Raw genomic sequence first — 17,708 nt, forward strand, 5'->3', positions numbered from 1 at the left:
GACAGGGACAAAGACAGGGACAAGTGAGAGACAGGGACAGAGACAGAGACAGTGACAGGGACAGAGACAGAGACAGGGACAGAGACAGTGATGAACCAAATAAATGTCTCTGACTCTCACAGTGCATTTTCATGATGAAATACCTCATGGTTTGTCTATATAGTGGTCAGGAGGTCAGTCAATGTGTTTGAGGTTGTAATCCTGTCGGTGAAGTGGATCAGTACAGCCTGCCATGGTGACGCACAGCAGAGACAGGGACAGAGACAGGGACAGCAACTGAGACAGAGAAAGAGACAGGGACAGAGACTGAGACAGGGACAGAAACAGAGACGAGACAGAGACAGGGACTGAGACAGGGACAGAGACAGAGACTAAGACAGAGACAGAGACAGGGACAGAGAGGGACTGTGACAGAGACAGTGACAGAAACAAACAGAGACAGTGACAGAGACAGGGACAGAAACAAACAGAGACCGTGACAGAGACAGAGACAGAGACAGGGACAGAGACAGGGACAGAGAGAGTGACAGGGACAGTGACAGGGACAGTGACAGAGACAGAGACAGTGACAGGGACAGAGACAGGGACAAAGACAGGGACAAGGACAGGGACAGTGACAGAGACAGGGACAGAGAGAGTGACAGAGACAGGGACAGAGACAGGGACAGAGACAGGGACAGAGACAGGGGACAGAGACAGAGACAGACAGAGACAGGGAGAGTGACAAGGACAGAGACAGTGACAAAGACAGGGACAGAGACAGGGACAGAGACAGGGACAGGGACAGAGACAGGGACAGGGACAGAGACAGGGATGAAGACAGAGACAGTGACAGAGACAGTGACAGAGACAGAGACAGGGACAGTGACAGAGACAGGGATAGGGACAGAGACAGGGACAGAGACAGTGACAGGGACAGGGACAGAGACAATGTCAGAGACAGTGACAGGGACAGCGACAGCGACAGTGACAGGGACAGAGACAGTGACAAAGACAGGGACAGAGACAGAGACAGAGACAGGGACAGTGACAGAGACAGGGATAGGGACAGAGACAGTGACAGAGACCGGGATAGAGACAGAGACAGAGACAGTGACAGAGACAGTGACAGAAGACAGAGACAAGGACAGTGACAGAGACAGGGACAAAGACAGGGACAGAGACAGTGACAGGGACAGAGACAGTGACAGAGACAGGGACAGAGAGAGTGACAGTGACAGAGACAGGGACAGAGACAGACAGAGACAGTGAAAGAGACAGTGACAGAGACAGTGACAGAGACAGTGACAGAGACATAGACAGAGACAGTGACAGGGACAGAGACAGACAGAGACAGGGACAAAGACAGGGACAGTGACAGAGACAGTGACAGAGACATAGACAGAGACAGGGACAGAGACAGGGACAAAGACAGGACAGGGACAGAGACAGTGACAGTGACAGAGACAGAGACAGTGACAGAGACAGAGACAGGGACAGAGACAGGGACAGAGACAGGGACAGAGACAGGGACAGTGACAGAGACAGAGACAGGGACAGAGACAGTGACAAAGACAGGGACAGTGACAGAGACAGTGACCGAGACAGTGACAGGGACAGAGACAGGGACAAAGACAGGGACAAAGACAGGGACAGAGAGAGACAGTGACAGAGACAGGGACAGAGAGAGTTACAGAGACAGGGACAGAGACAGTGACAGGGACAGAGACAGACAGTGACAGGTACAGTGACAGAGAAAGTGACAAAGACAGTGACCGAGATAGTGACAGGGACAGAGACAGGGACAAAGACAGGGACAAAGATAGGGACAGTGAGAGACAGGGACAGAGACAGAGACAGTGACAGGGACAGAGACAGAGACAGTGACAGAGACAGGGACAGAGACAGGGACAGTGACAGTGACAGGGACAAAGACAGGGACAGTGAGAGACAGGGACAGAGACAGGGACAGGGACAGTGACAGAGACAGGGACAGAGAGAGTGACAGAGACAGGGACAGAGACAGGGACAGAGACAGGGACAGTGACAGAGACAGGGTTAGAGACAGTGACAGAGACAGTGACAGGGACAGAGACAGAGACAGGGACAGAGACAGACAGAGACAAACAGAGACAGTGACAGAGACAGGGAGAGTGACAGGGACAGAGACAGTGACAAAGACAGGGACAGAGACAGGGACATAGACAGAGACAGGGACAAAGACAGAGACAGGGACAGCGACAGTGACAGAGACAGGGACAGAGAGAGTGACAGAGACAGAGACAGTGACAGAGACAGTGACAGGGACAGAGACAGTGACAGGGACAGGGACAGAGACAGAGACAGTGACAGAGACAGTGACAAAAGACAGAGACAGGGACAGTGACAGAGACAGGGACAGGGACAAAGACAGGGACAGAGACAGGGACAGAGAGAGTGACAGAGACAGGGACAGAGACAGTGACAGAGACAGAGAACAGGGACAGGGACAGAGACATTGACAGTGACAGAGACAGTGACAGAGACAGTGACAGAGACAGTGACAGGGACAGTGACAGTGACAGGGACAGAGACAGGGACAGAGACAGTGACAGTGACAGAGACAGTGACAAAGACAGGGACAGGGACAGTGACCAAGACAGTGACAGGGACTGAGACAGGGACAAAGACAGGGACAAAGACAGGGACAGTGAGAGACAGGGACAGAGACAGGGACAGAGAGAGTGACAGAGACAGGGACAAGGACAGTGACAGGGACAGAGAGAGTGACAGAGACAGAGACAGGGACAGAGACAGAGACAGTGACAGAGACAGGGACAGAGACAGGGACAGTGAAAGAGACAGTGATCGAGACAGTGACAGGGACAGAGACAGGGACAGACAGGGACAGTGAGAGACAGGGACAGAGACATTGACAGAGACAGGGACAGAGAGAGTGACAGAGACAGGGACAGAGACAGTGACAGTGACAGAGACAGGGACAGAGAGAGTGACAGAGACAGAGACAGAGACAGGGACAGAGACAGGGACAGGGATAGGGACAGAGACAGAGACAGTGACAGAGACAGTGACAGGGACAGGGACAGAGACAGTGACAGAGACAGGGACAGAGACAGACAGAGACAAACAGAGATAGTGACAGAGACAAGGAGAGTGACAGGGACAGAGACAGTGACAGAGACAGGGACAAAGACAGGAACAGAGACAGAGACAGGGACAGAGACAGAGACAGAGACAGAGACAGGGACAGGGACAGAGACAGAGACATGGGCAGAGACAGTGACTTTGACAGAGACAGGGACAGAAACAGAAACAGAGACAGAGACAGAGACAGAGACAGAGACCGAGTCTGTGACTGTGACTGTGACAGTGACAGAGACAGTGACTGTGACAGAGACAGAGGCTGAGACAGGGACAGGGACAGAGAACAGGGCAGACACAGAGATTGAGACAGGTACTGAGACTGTGACAGACAGGCCTGTTGTGTTGTGTGTCTGCAGCTACATGACGGATGGTGGGCTGGGCATGTACACACTCCGCCTCAACTGCCTGCCGGATGGCATGGCTGTGGTCCGAGAGACACTCCATCACAACACTTCCAAGGGACAAGGGGACGCCACCGACAGGTACGTCACCACCACCACCCCTTCCCCTGTCCCCTCACCTCACTCCTCTGGGTCAGGTGAGGCTTCTGTACAGTCACACGTTCCTATCAAGGAACCAAGCACCAGACTGAGAGGTTTACTGTAGGTTTGGCCTGTTTTGGATTGATTTGTGGATTAGATCCCTGCTCCTACCAAGGGATCCCGTGTAGAATGTTGAGACATCAAATAGGATCAGTCTGGAAGCAACAGAGCTGCCATTGTTGGGAGTCTGAGTGAGTCTGAGTGAAAACAGAGTGATTGTTTTCCTCAGTGCCACAGGCTATGAATACACACACACGATAACATAAGACTATTTATTTATTTTTTATTTTTTTACCTTTATTTAACTAGGCAAGTCAGTTAAGAACAAATTCTTATTTACAATGACGGCCTACACCGGCCAAACCCGGACGACGCTGGGCCAATTGTGCGCCGCACTATGGGACTCCCAATCACGGCCGGTTGTGATACAGCCTGGAATTGAACCAGGGGGTCTGTAGTGACGCTTCGAGCACTGAGATGCAGTGTCTTACTATACACACATGTACTGTACACATGGATTTTGTGTTGTAGATATGTGGTAGTAGAGTAGTGGCCTGAGGGAACACTCTTAACGGCCTTAATTTTGCTGGACCCCAGCAAGAGTAGGGGATCCATAATAAATACAAATACAAATACAAATGGATGGGTTTGGATTAGACAGTAGACACTCACAGCTCCCCTGGTTGTCTTCAGCCTGTAGTCATGAATAATTCCTCTCCTGTGTGTCTGTGTTACAGATCTACACAGTATTGCAGGTTCATCTCATTCCCCTGTGGTGACTTGTCTCAACCCCTAATGGTGGTATGAGAGGTACACAGAGGAGACAACAACTGCCCTGTGTGCTTTCTGCCCAGGTCAACAGGGGTCCCCTGATGTATTGATGAACGTGTCTACAAGGTTTATGCCAGAAATGACACTAATATCTAAATTGACATAACAGATGGTTTGACAAGGCAGTGCACTAGATAAACAGATACCTTTTTTGATTGTCTTTGTTGAAAGGTAAAGAATTCAGTCTGTAAGCTAATTCTCCAGTTGATGCTTAGCGTTTGTGCTGCGAAGGCAGATGTTTTGAAATGTGGTCCTTCAGGGGTAGTGCCACAGGGATTTGATGGTACGGAGCGGAGGTAGACCCTGAAAGGAAGATGTGATGTGCTGAGTTGTGTCCATGAGGTGATTCCACATATTAACCACATTAACATAAAGCATGACTCGGTGCCTGCCCACATTCCCAGCCCAGCCCACCTCCCACAGAGTTAGGGTTAATGCAATACAGGAGAGGATATCTATGCTTTCTAAAGTATCTTTACGTGTAGCCTAGACGTCACAGGATTTCTCCAATAGCAAAGACTGGCAAACCTGAGAGTGGTGAGTATATCCATCCTACAGGATGTCAGATAGGAACATCCACCCCACAGTCTCCAACCTGTCTGGATACAGCTCTCCTTCCCCTCTCCAGCTGGAGTGGACAATCCACAGGCCATGACTCGACACAGACATTCCAACTGCCAACATAGAGGACTAGCAGACTCTGGCAACATGGAAGATCCGCTTTTTTTGTAATTGATTGTTTTTTTTACCTTTGTTTGACCATTGTTTCATCTGGTCAAGCAGTACTGGTGCATCAAGTCTGACACCAACAGGCTCCTGAACAGTTTCTATCCCCAAGCCATAAGACTGCTAAATAGCTAACAAAATGGCTACACAGACTATCTGAGGACCCTTGTATTTATTTTATTTTTTTGCACTGTTTCTATACACACTCACAGGACTCTACACTCTTCACTCACACTGACACTCCAACACACACATAACATGCACACACATTTATACTGACTCTTCACTCACACTGACACTCCAACACACACATAACATGCACACACATTTATACTGACTCTTCACTCACACTGACACTCCAACACACACATAACATGCACACACATTTATACTGACTCTACACTCACACTGACACTCCAACACACACATAACATGCACACACATTTATACTGACTCTACACTCACACTGACACTCCAACACACACATAACATGCACACACATTTATACTGACTCTACACTCACACTGACACTCCAACACACACATAACATACACACACATTTATACTGAGTCTGCACACATGCACACACACAATCTTAATTTACGCTGCTGCTACTCTGTTTATCATATATCCTGATGCCTATTCACCTTACCCCTATACTGTACATACAGTATCTAGCTCTATCACTCCAGTATCCCTGCACATTGGAACTGACTAGGGCTGACCTGGAGGCCGTGGGGATGGCACAATCCATCACTCTAAGACATGTGCTACTGAAATTGTGTATGGTTATATTACACAAGAACAATGGTGCAACACTAATCAAAATCATATTGTTTTATAACAAATGCGCTTTCTCCCACGTTGGATAGTGGTCGCTGTCCGCAGTTCTGAAACATCAGTGCGCTGTTGAATTGGCGCCTTTTCCTAGACCATGTTGCTATGTGGATAATAACAAAGTTAACCAGCATATTGGTGTTGAGAACAATGTGGCGGAGGCAGCAGCAGAATGAGGAGATGAGAAAACAGCCCTTGCTTTATTGTCTAAGAAAAGTGAGGAGAGAGGAAACCCCAACTTAATTAGGTCTATAATCAACAGCCTAACTGTTAAATGTGCCTGGCTTTATAAATCATCCATATAAATGTATATCTACAGAAATAAGACAGATCCTGCTTATTTCGCCTATTTGAATGTTTGTTTAATAACCTACTGATTCCGTGAGCACCAAGCCTCAGCAACCACATCGTCTGATAAACAATTTCACAAATTCATCTGTGTTTAATCTTTGCTATGCTGTAATAAAGGCTTTACACTTTTTTTTCGTTACAACAGCCTCTCTGGTATTACTGATTGTTTACACTGTTCAAAATAATCCAAAATATAATAATAACCCTGCTTTTTCTTGATCTCCTTCGTATTGTTATCATTACTATTATTATTATTATTATGATCATCATTATAAGAAGTAATGCTATTATCATTAGGAGGCTTAGTATATCAGCCTTGTATAACCACCATCGAGCTGTAGGCCTAAGAGCGCGTCCTGTTTAGTCTTAATACCTTAGTTTACTTAGGCCTATATTTCAATACTTTTATAGGCTACTATATCAATCAATCATTCATTTGTTCATGTCATCACACAGCATATGAGTCATTCATGATTTGAAATGCAATCAAGCATTTTAGTTTTAAAATAACAAAGTGACCCTTGAATAATTAGCGTAAACAATAAATAACCATTCCATGTCGGCGATTGCATTCACGAATGCATGCGACTGTTTTTAGTCTTTGCTGTAATAAAGGCTTTTCAAAAAAAATAACTTACAACAGACTCTCTGGTACGCTTATAATTTATTGTTTACATTGTACCAAACGGTCAGAAAAATTATATTGTAATCTAACAGCACCTGTTTGGCACACATAATATGCAAGTAGCGCTTGCTCCTTACCTTTTTTTTCTTGATCTCCAGTATTTTCCACAACTAGTCACATTTATTCCACACATCTGACTCCCCCTTTACCTCCTGAGCAACCAAACATTCCCCCTTTTCGAGTTTATTTTGCATCCATTTTGCTGTCACATATGTTCCGGTGTTAAGAGTTTGTTATAACCAATTTATTAATGTGATTATGATATGCTATAGGTCAGGCCCTATTGGCCACGTGCATGCGATGCATACATGTGTCATGTAAAGAGCACAAGGGTTTAGGAAATAGGGAATGTTTGTCCTAAACAAATGAGGGATTTCGGTAACAAAACTTTAAACTCAGAAATGGCTGTAGGCTAATTATTTTGCAGGTTCAACAACACAGACAGCGCGATAAACACTGTTGATGTTCTGTGGTGGTCGCTGCAGCATGGAGGAGAGCGAGACAATGGGTGCTAGTCACACAGCCACTCGCTGTCATTATCTTTTAATACAGCGCAGCAAGTCTGAGCCCGGCCCGGCACAATCAAATCAATTGCGGTCAGACTCCCTCTAGCCATCTGTGTGTCTTAGTTATTTCATCAAACAGTGTGCTTAAAGCATCGGACAAGCTCAGTGCATATAGTTGATTTGATTAAACCACATAGGATGTGTCTATATATGGAAAAATACACGTTTTAACATTTCAACCAATTAATTCAAGAACAGACTACTCTCGGTCGACCAAGATTTTTCTTAGTCGAGGACAGCCCTAGAACTGACCCTGTATATAGCTTCTTACTTTCTCATGTTCTTCTTATTTCTTATTTCTTATCTTTATTTATTGTGTTTTTGTTCTACCTTATTTTATTTTTAGTACTACATTGATATTGATTACTGATATTGGGTTTAGAGCTTGCAAGAAAGGCATTTCACTGTAGTTGTGCACTAGACATTAAAACCTGAAACATTAAAACCTGCTTTTGTACCTTTTTACCAATGGTTAAAAGGAGCTGTAAAATCAGTTTCCAGAGGTTTTTCTCTGTAAGTGCTGTGGCTGACAGGAAGGTGTAAGCTGTGTAGATGTGTGTTTGTGTATCGCAATGCTGTAACACCCTGGCTCTGGGACTCTATATGTTGAGCCAGGGTGTGTTCTTTCTATGTGGTGTATTTCTATGTTGGGAGTTCTAGTTTGTTTATTTCTATGTTGGCCTGAGTGACTCCCAATCAGAGGCAACGAGTGTCAGCTGTGGCTGGTTGTCTCTGATTGGGAGCCATATTTAAACTGTCTGTTTTTCCCTTTGTGTTTGTGGGTTCTTGTTCCGTGTTGGTCTATGTTACCTAGGACGTTACGAGTCGTTTGTTGTTTTTGTTTACTGTCCGTGTTTATCGCTAATGATAAATAAACATGTTCGTTCATCACACTGCGCCTTGGTCCTCCTCTCTTAACGACGATCGTGACAGAAGAACCCACCATACAAGGACCAAGCAGCGTGTCCAGGAGCAGGCAGACTGGACATGGGAGGAAGCGCCGGGAAAGGAGATGGAGAGGTTGGCGATGGCCCAGGTGGGCAAATCGTGGTCCTGGGAGGACATGCTCGGGGGCAAAGGGCCATGGGCTAGGATTAAGGCCCTGGCGAGAGAGGAGCAGCGGCGTCAGCAGTGTCATCGTCGGACGGACAAGAGGCAACCCCAAAAAAATTTTTTGGGGGGGCACACGGCATGGGCGGCTGGGCAGCAGGAGGCTGCCACAGGGCGACTTGGAGAGGAGGCCACCGGGTTTGGGGGGCCAGAAGGCAGGTTGGCGGAGCCTGGATCGAGAGCAGAGCCAACTCCCCGTACTCAGGCATGGCAGCATGAGACTGGTCAGGTTCCGGGGTATGCGGAGCTGCGTACTGTGCCACGAGTGGTCCGGCATAGTCCGGTACGTCCTGTGCGAGCACCCCGCACGTGTTGTGCGAAGGTGGGCATGCAGCCAGGACGGAGTGTGCCGGCTCAGCGCTCGTGGCCTCCAGTGCCTCTCCTCGGTCCCGGATATCCTGCGCCAGTGTCACGTGCTGTTATGCCAGTACGGGTACACAGCCCTGTACATCCTGTGCTGATGCCTCACACAGAGTGTGTTAAGGTAGGCATTCAGCCAGGACGGGTTGTGGCAGCTCTTCACTCCAGGTCTCCTATCCGTCTCCACAGCCCGGCCCGGCCTGTCCCTGCTCCACGCACCAAGCCTACGGTGTGCGTCGCCAGCCCGGTCCGGCCTGTCCCTGCTCCTCGCACCAAGCCTACGGTGTGCGTCGCCAGCCCGGTCCGGCCTGTCCCTGCTCCTCGCACCAAGCCTACGGTGTGCGTCGCCAGCCCGGTCCGGCCTGTCCCTGCTCCACGCACCAAGCCTACGGTGTGCGTCGCCAGCCCGGTCCGGCCTGTCCCTGCTCCTCGCACCAAGCCTACGGTGTGCGTCGCCAGCCCGGTCCGGCCTGTCCCTGCTCCACGCACCAAGCCTACGGTGTGCGTCGCCAGCCCGGTCCGGCCTGTCCCTGCTCCTCGCACCAAGCCTACGGTGTGCGTCGCCAGCCCGGTCCGGCCTGTTCCTACTCCACGCACCAAGCCAGGGGTGCGCATCGTCAGCCCGGTCCGGCCTGTCCCTGCTCCTCGCACCAAGCCTACGGGGTGCGTTGCCAGCCCGGTCCGGCCTGTTCCTACTCACGCACCAAGCCAGGGGTGCGCATCGTCAGCCCGGTCCGGCCCGTTCCTACTCCACGCACCAAGCCAGGGGTGCGAGTCGTCAGCCCGGTTCGCCCGTTCCTACTCCACGCACCAAGCCAGGGGTGCGAGTCGTCAGCCCGGTCCGGCCCGTTCGGCTCCACGCACCAAGCCAGGGGTGCGCGTCGTCAGTCCAGCACAACCCGTGCCTGGGTCACCGGTGCCTGGTAGGGTACCGGTCAACTGCTCCACTACGGAGCTGAAGCTAACCGCTCCTGCTACGTCCAATTCAGCTCCAGCCAGCGGGGCCAGACCGGACCAGGGGCGCTATGGGGGGTTTATTGGAGGGTGGTGGGCAAGGCCGGAGCCAGAACCGCCGCCGAGGAGGAATGCCCAGCCAGCTCTCCCCTGTTTTGCTCTAGTTGAGGCGCGGTCGCAGTCCGCGCCTTTAGGGGGGGGTACTGTAACACCCTGGCTCTGGGACTCTATATGTTGAGCCAGGGTGTGTTCGTTCTATGTGGTGTATTTCTATGTTGGGAGTTCTAGTTTGTTTATTTCTATGTTGGCCTGAGTGACTCCCAATCAGAGGCAACGAGTGTCAGCTGTGGCTGGTTGTCTCTGATTGGGAGCCATATTTAAACTGTCTGTTTTTCCCTTTGTGTTTGTGGGTTCTTGTTCCGTGTTGGTCTATGTTACCTAGGACGTTACGAGTCGTTTGTTGTTTTTGTTTACTGTCCGTGTTTATCGCTAATGATAAATAAACATGTTCGTTCATCACGCTGCGCCTTGGTCCTCCTCTCTTAACGACGATCGTGACAAATGCTCAGAACCAGCAGTGTTTCCCCTAGGATTTTTTTAGCAGCGGGGTGGTTGGCCAATGGCGAGGTCAAAATGTTGCTGTTTTAAAGCTAATTTCCTACAATTCTACACATTTGCCATGTGCAGAGAGAGAAAAATTGCGGTTTTAAAGCTAATTTCCTGCAATTCTACACATTTTGACATGGGACTGAGAGAAATTGTGCAGTTTAAAGTAACTGTCCAGTATAAATCACACTTTTAAAAGTATATATTCTGTTAACTTATACCCAAATAATGTTGTTGACTCGTCTATACTCGTATTTGTGGCAAAAGCATAAATTGGAGGGGGAAAAAACACTTTAAAAACCTAGTCTGGTGGTTGTTAGTTCTCAAAAATGATCTTATTTAAAAATATATAGCTACATTATATTTTCTACATACTTTATATCTGGTTTCAGTTGTTTACGTTTTAAAAATATTTAATAAAAAAATGTTGCATCATATTTTTGAGTGGCGGCCACGATTTAGCATCCACCGCTGCTAAATGAATATAGGGGAAATACTGGCCAGTGTCTGGGACTGGTGGACAGGGCTCTGAATAGCAGTCTCCTGCCTTAAGGCAGTCTGATGTAGACAGAGAACACCGTAACCAAGCACCCTATATGATTACGTTCTTGTCCCCCAGCCGTTGCAGTTGCTAAGTCATCTTGTCTCTGAGATACTGACAACAGTTCAAAAGCACCTACATTGTGTCTGATCTGACTTTGATTGATGCTCCGCTCTGTAATCTAAGCATTCTATCCAAAGGGGGTTTTGGAAAGAGGTATTTTGTAGGGAGGGCTGTGTTTATGTTTCAGACAGAGATGTATCTGGTGTTTGATTTGATGTCTATACCTGGAAAAAGTTGTATACTTCATACCTAACAGATTAGTAGTTCCAGAGTACTTGTATTCCTCAAAAATTCTTCACAACCAGCAAGTTGGGCTGTTTTAGCACTTGCACTGCATTTAGCTGGTCTGCCCACACATGGGTGGTCCTCTGTAGCTCAGCTGGTAGAGCACGGCGCTTGTAACGCCAAGGTAGTGGGTTCGATCCCCGGCACCACCCATACACAGAAAAAATAAATGTATGCACGCATGACTGTAAGTCGCTTTGGATAAAAGTGCCTGCTAAATTATTAAATTATTATTATTATTTCAAGTGAGAATCCACCCCATCAAAGCTACACCTACTGCACACTGTGAGAGGGTTATGGGAGAGGATTGGGCACCTGGCCAAAAAGCATTAGTATTCAGATGATGATCAGTGAGAGCGAGGCAGACACACACACAGAGGAGTGGGGTACCAGGACTGTATGTGTGAGAGCAGAGTGAGCTGGAGGGGGCTTCAATCTCATGGAGAGGAAAAAGAGAGAGGGGAGGATCATCACTGTCTCATTACTGTAGCCTCAGGGCTCTCCACTGTACAAACACACACACACACACACATTCACACACACACACATTCACACACACACTTCAGCCGGTGAGAGAACAGGCAGAGAGGGGACCCACTCCAGTCTGTGGAGGTAGCACAATGCTGAGAGAGTCCTCCTGTCTGTCTGTCTGTGGAGGGAGCACAATGCTGAGAGAGTCCTCCTGTCTGTCAGTCTGTCTGGGCTGGGCTGAGGGCTGATAGTGATCAGTGATAGCCCGGTGCTGTCTGTCTGGGCTGAGGGCTGATAGTGATCAGTGATAGCTCTGTGCTGTCTGTCTGGGCTGGGCTGAGGGCTAATAGTGATCAGTGATAGCCTGTGCTGTCTGGCTGGGTGGGAGATGGTTGTCGTCGCGGCCGTGCTGTCTGTCTGTATGCTGACCTGCTTACCTGTTGAGTGCAGCTCCTTGGTGGGCAGTCTGGGCTCTGGACTCTGTCTTTGACATAAGTGGGAAGGATAGACTGCATGCAACACAAAGGGACAGACTGGATACTGAAAACAATATGAGAACAAAGTGGAGAATTTAAGCTGTGAAGTAAGTGTTTTTGTCTGTTTGTTAATTTGTATTGGAAAGTGTGTTTTGAATGTGATATGGAGGGAAAGTGCCTAGGGTTGGTGTGATGGTGATGTCATTCAGTCTGTTTGGTATTGAAGACTTCCTGTCTCGTGTAATGTGATAAACAGTATGTCATATTTATGATCTCAGGGTGGCCCACTGGCTCTGTAACCCAATCACAGCCTGTAACTCCAGCTGTGTGCGTGAATACAGTAAAGCCCAGAGAGGTATCCTACGAAGCAAGCTAGATCTACTCAGGAGTTTCTAAAGCTAAGCAGCTTCAGTTCACATTCCAGCTCAGGCTTCATCCGTACTACGACGGTGGATATTGCTTGTCCGTCTGCCACTAACTCTAGCAGGCTTGGAACTGCGGGTGCACGTCGCACGTGGCTAGTCGAACGCCAAACTCTTCATGGAGACAATGCTGAAACATGAATCCATGGGCAAGTCAGTGCCACATTTTAATTTGTGCCGTAATCAAAATGAAAGAAAAGTTATCTTGCAAATTCAGCAGGCTGTGGTGTGAAATAAGCTTGTAAAAGTGCCGTCTTTATTGTATTACTTATTGGGAATGCCATCTTTGGTGTGCTTATCAATGCACTATCACCTTTTTCCCACTCCTATCCATTTTTTTGTATTTTATTAAGTCATACAAAAGTGTTACATTGCGTGAAGTAAAAAAATGCATTCTGTCATTACTAAATGTGTCAAGTGATATATTTTAAAATGGAAAAATGTGTACACAAAAAAAATGTTTGATTAATTAAATATTTAATCAGTCGTCTTCCTCAAATTAAGGGGATGATGACGCAATCTTTCAGAGAGGGAGGGAATCTGATTTAATTGGTCCTCAACTCGCGGCTCAGACGTTTCATTCAGGGTAAGTGGAGTTAGCCCTGAGTTAGCCTGCCCCGGAGCAGGTTAGTTCTGAAGAATTCGTTGCCATAGAAATGTACCTGGCTAAAAGGTGAGCCAACTCCTCAAACTTGCTTCGTAGGATACCCCTCAGAGGAGCAGCTCACTACACAACAAATAAGAAAGCATTGTCATTGGGCTATAATGGTACAAACAGAAAGTATGAGAACATACAGAAAGAATACTAATTGGAGGGAATAAGCATTATTTATGTCCATGTGATTTGGCCCTGGGAAGAAGTGAAGGTCACATTCCTCTGTGCTCTAGGGAGGATAATATACAGTACATCTGCAACATGAAGGGCTGCTACAAAAGGTTGATGACCTCATTATGGAGTTCACTCAGTAGCTCCTGAATAGAAACCATTTGTTGACACAGTTAAAGGCAGCCTGTGATTTAGTTCAGGATCTCTGAGGATAGGAGGACACTGTATATTATTGGCTGAAATCTAGCCAAACACTGTATGCTGTGTGAAAATAAACACCATATTGTTACATGGTGTAGGAGTTGAACCAGAGAGATAGAGGAGTCCAGAATGGGAAAGTGAATTAGTGGTGTATTGCTGGCTGTGTTGCATGCCCATCCCCCGGAGCTGTGTCTGGTCTGCTGGATCCTGGCTATGAGGGGACTTAGCTAATACAGCAGTGTGGGACCCCTCTGCAAACACAATGTCTGGCAGATAGGAAGAGAGATGGGGAACCTCATTATCTGATCATCTGGTTAAGGAAGCCACCACTTCCCAGAGCAAGATCAACATAAACGATGCTTCAACGTCAAGGATCACAATGCTTTTTCACTGATGGCTGAATGGATGGATGCTGATATGTTTTAAAATTATTTGACTTTTATTGAGAATCAGTTGGACATCCAAGCCTATAAGCAAAAACAAATTAAATGCGTTTGAACTACCTTATGGAATGCAAGCTTTTTTGTTACATCTCATCTCTTGACCACTTAACCTCATGCGGATAGGAAGAGAGGCCTCTTCAAACTCTTCGACACACTACTGTGAAACTGCATTGCGTTTGAATAGAGGCGTTTCACACCCTAAATTGTGGTAATTGTGTGCTTCAGACAATAGTCTTAATTATGCTTGAGAGGAATAACACCCTGGAACCGATTGGCATGCAAATGAGCCGGTGAGAAAAGGAAAGGAGGGAGTAAATCTCTGTCACCTCCTTAGCCCTCAGCATTGACTGGCTGCTGCGATATATGATGGAAGTGAAGTTAATGTTAAAGTGAGTGAATGAAGTGTTCTGTTCATTTCCCTCTGTTTCTTTCTCTCTGCAGAAACAATAGAATGTTCCACACTCAGAGTGCGATGACAAAAGAACACTCAATACTAATGTAAATCAATTTCATTTTGTTATTGTGGCATATCATGTTTTGGATGTGAGTCTGTGAGCTGCCTTTGAGATTTTAGTGTGTGTGTGTGTGTGTTTGAGTACATTCGCATGTGTGTGTGTGGAGCACTACTCTGTGCTGTGACCTGCTAATCCAGAGTCCGTCTCCAGCTCCCACATCCTCAGCAGAGTAACACTGGAACAATGAGAGTGAACTTGGCTTGGGTTCACATCAGAGATGTGAAATCACACCCAGCCCAGGCCAGAAGAGCACGCAGCACATGATCACGCTGAGTCAAATGTTTTGCTGGTAGAAGCCAGCAGCCAATAGCTTGCAAACAAACTGGGCAAATTGCACATGCTCAGAGAAACAATTTGACTTCTATGTAATTCTATGTAGGTCCGCTTGTCAGAAAGGTATGTTTTCTTGAATTCCTTTTCATTCGGAACAAATTGATTCAGAAGTGGAATGTTCTTTTCGAGGACAGCTGAAACGACAGAATATAGCGGAAATTGTGTAATTTCTCTGCTGTTTGATTACTCCACTCATTTGAGGGACAGGCACTTGCGTGTCAGAGAGAGAGAGAGAGAGAGAGAGAGACTGTCAAATCCGTTGAGAGATTGGTTGTTCAGCTGAATTCCTGACACTCCTCTGGCTTTGAAGCAGCCATGTCATTACACACGACTGGCTTCAGAGGTTTGGGCTGCTAGCCTGGAATGTGCCTGTCAAACTCCCTCTTTACGCTGAATCTGAATATAAATGTATAGCTGTTCCGCTTTATGATGTAAAAAAAAACCCACACCTTTCTAAATATATCAACTAAGTTTTATATTTTATGCCTGTTTGCTTTTAACAGCTTTCTTGTTTGACACCAAGTGTAGTGGTGCTATATGTGTGTTAAGGGTTTCTGCTTATGAAACAGTTTTAAAATATGGCTCTGTCAGCTTGTTAGGGTTTTTAAGAGTGCTAAGGGACTGGCTGCCTTTCTGTCGTAAAGCTATTTTTGTCAATTGAATGTCACTGGAAAGTGGAGAGATATTGGCATGTCCAGGGGGCTGGATTGGCTTTATGCGTAATGTTGATGTTTTCTTCTGAGTTAGTGAGTCAGCCCTTTAAAGCTTGACCCCTGACCCGGGGACGTGACCCTGAACAATCCTTTTAAGGCAAAGCAGGGGAAAGAAAATGAGCCTCAGTGGAATGTACAAATTAGATTGGCTCAGGAAAACCCACCAACATGTGTCCTCCTGGGCTTGTTGTCTTTACAAATACCCCCAAGCATACACATTATCCACCTGGCAAAATAAGGCTGACTGAGCAGTTGGTTTGGGCAAATGTGGGTTTAAAGCACTTCTTTGGTTAGCTGTTCCTAGATCATGTTAAAAGCTGAAGATTGTTTGAACGTCTCAGAGGTAAAGCTGTTCTGAGATCTGTTCTGAGATCTGAGGCTTACCTTCCTGTGTTTGAAGGACCTCACAGGTTCTGTTCTGTTTTATCAGCTCTGACTTGGCTGTCTTGATGGTGACTCAGAAGCAGAAGTGGTGTTTGAAGTACTTCCCAGGTTACTCCCCTCTGTGGCTGTTCTGAGGGTGGGTGTGTTTGTGTGTGTGTGAGGCCACTCCCCTTAGTGTGTGTGTGGCTGGCTGGCTGGCTGCAGGGGGAGAGATCAGTCAGTCAGTCAGTCAGTGCTCTAGAGGAGAACTGAGCAGGACAGTGGAAGTGTACACATGAAGCTCTCCGTCAGTCAGTCCAACTTCAGCGGCTTCCCTCAGCGAGCTCCCAGCAGCTCCTACTGCTGCGAGTGGATACCACCCTGGGCTGCTTCTGCTGCTGGCTCTATCAGGTATGGACAGACAGACAGACAGACATACAGACAGACAGACAGACAGACAGACCAGAGTTGCCTTTTGCTCACTATCATTTTCTTGTTTGTGGGAGAGAGAATAGGAATCTTTATTTGTGGTGTTGTGTATCTATAAATTGTGTGTGTTTGTTGGAGTTTTGGTTTGAATTTAAAAACCGGTACATTTCTTATACATTTTTTAATGGATTCTTTTAACATTTAGTAAATGTGTGACAAAACCTTTAAAGGAGCTCCTAAAATGGAAAATCAAATCAAATTCAAATCACATTTTATTTGTCACATGCGCCGAATACAACAGGTGTAGACCTTATCGTGAAATGCTTACTTACAAGCCCTTAACCAACAATACAGTTCAAGAAATAGAGTTAAGAAAATATTTACTAAATAAACTAAAGCTAAATGTCATAAAATAAACTAAATGTCATTCCTTCTTGAATGTAGTGCATCCCTTAATGTTCCTATTCATGCATGCAAATTGTCCTCAAACAGTGGTGTTTTTTTAAGTGGTATGTTTTAGTAATGTAAGCGCTTCTTTGTTGAGTGCAGTACAGACAATGTTTGCAGAGAGCTTGGTCTTTGCCTGGGGCTGGTTTCTCTCTAATGTCTGTCTGCTCTGGTGTAATGGCAGACAAGCTTTTTTATGTCAGCAACGACCTATTCTAAAATACACTCTGTCCAGAGTAGTATTGTGTTATCAAATGTTTGTTACAAACATTATTTGGTTAGTTAAACGATCCAATGTGTAGTTGTTGTTGTTTTTTATTCCAAGAAAATAGAGAACTCTGGTGTGGCACAGTTTTTTCTGTGTAATGACTTGACCAACTTGGAGTTAGGTGTTCATTGCTTGGCAACAGCTTTGAATATTGCTGAGGGGGTGAGAAGACTAGTAGAACTAATGGATTGCCACCCTGACCAAATAAAATCAAATTGTAT

At 46.7% G+C, this 17,708-nt stretch overlaps 1 protein-coding gene across 4 annotated transcripts in view; it reads left to right on the forward strand.

Moving 5' to 3' along the window:
- Positions 1–17,708, forward strand: part of LOC121532144 (neuron navigator 2) — a 109,451-nt gene that overhangs the window by 52,212 nt on the left and 39,531 nt on the right. For 3 of the 4 annotated variants that reach the window (XM_041837888.2, XM_041837889.2, XM_041837890.2), the window contains exon 12: positions 3,480–3,605. The exons of the other annotated variant lie outside the window; for it this stretch is intronic. In XM_041837888.2, coding sequence (XP_041693822.2) covers positions 3,480–3,605 — 126 coding nt within the window. The remainder of the gene's footprint in view (positions 1–3,479; positions 3,606–17,708) is intronic. 4 annotated transcript variants of the gene reach the window in all.

This window comes from Coregonus clupeaformis, chromosome 19 (genome assembly GCF_020615455.1).
Source record: "Coregonus clupeaformis isolate EN_2021a chromosome 19, ASM2061545v1, whole genome shotgun sequence".
NCBI classification, from domain to species: domain Eukaryota; kingdom Metazoa; phylum Chordata; class Actinopteri; order Salmoniformes; family Salmonidae; genus Coregonus; species Coregonus clupeaformis.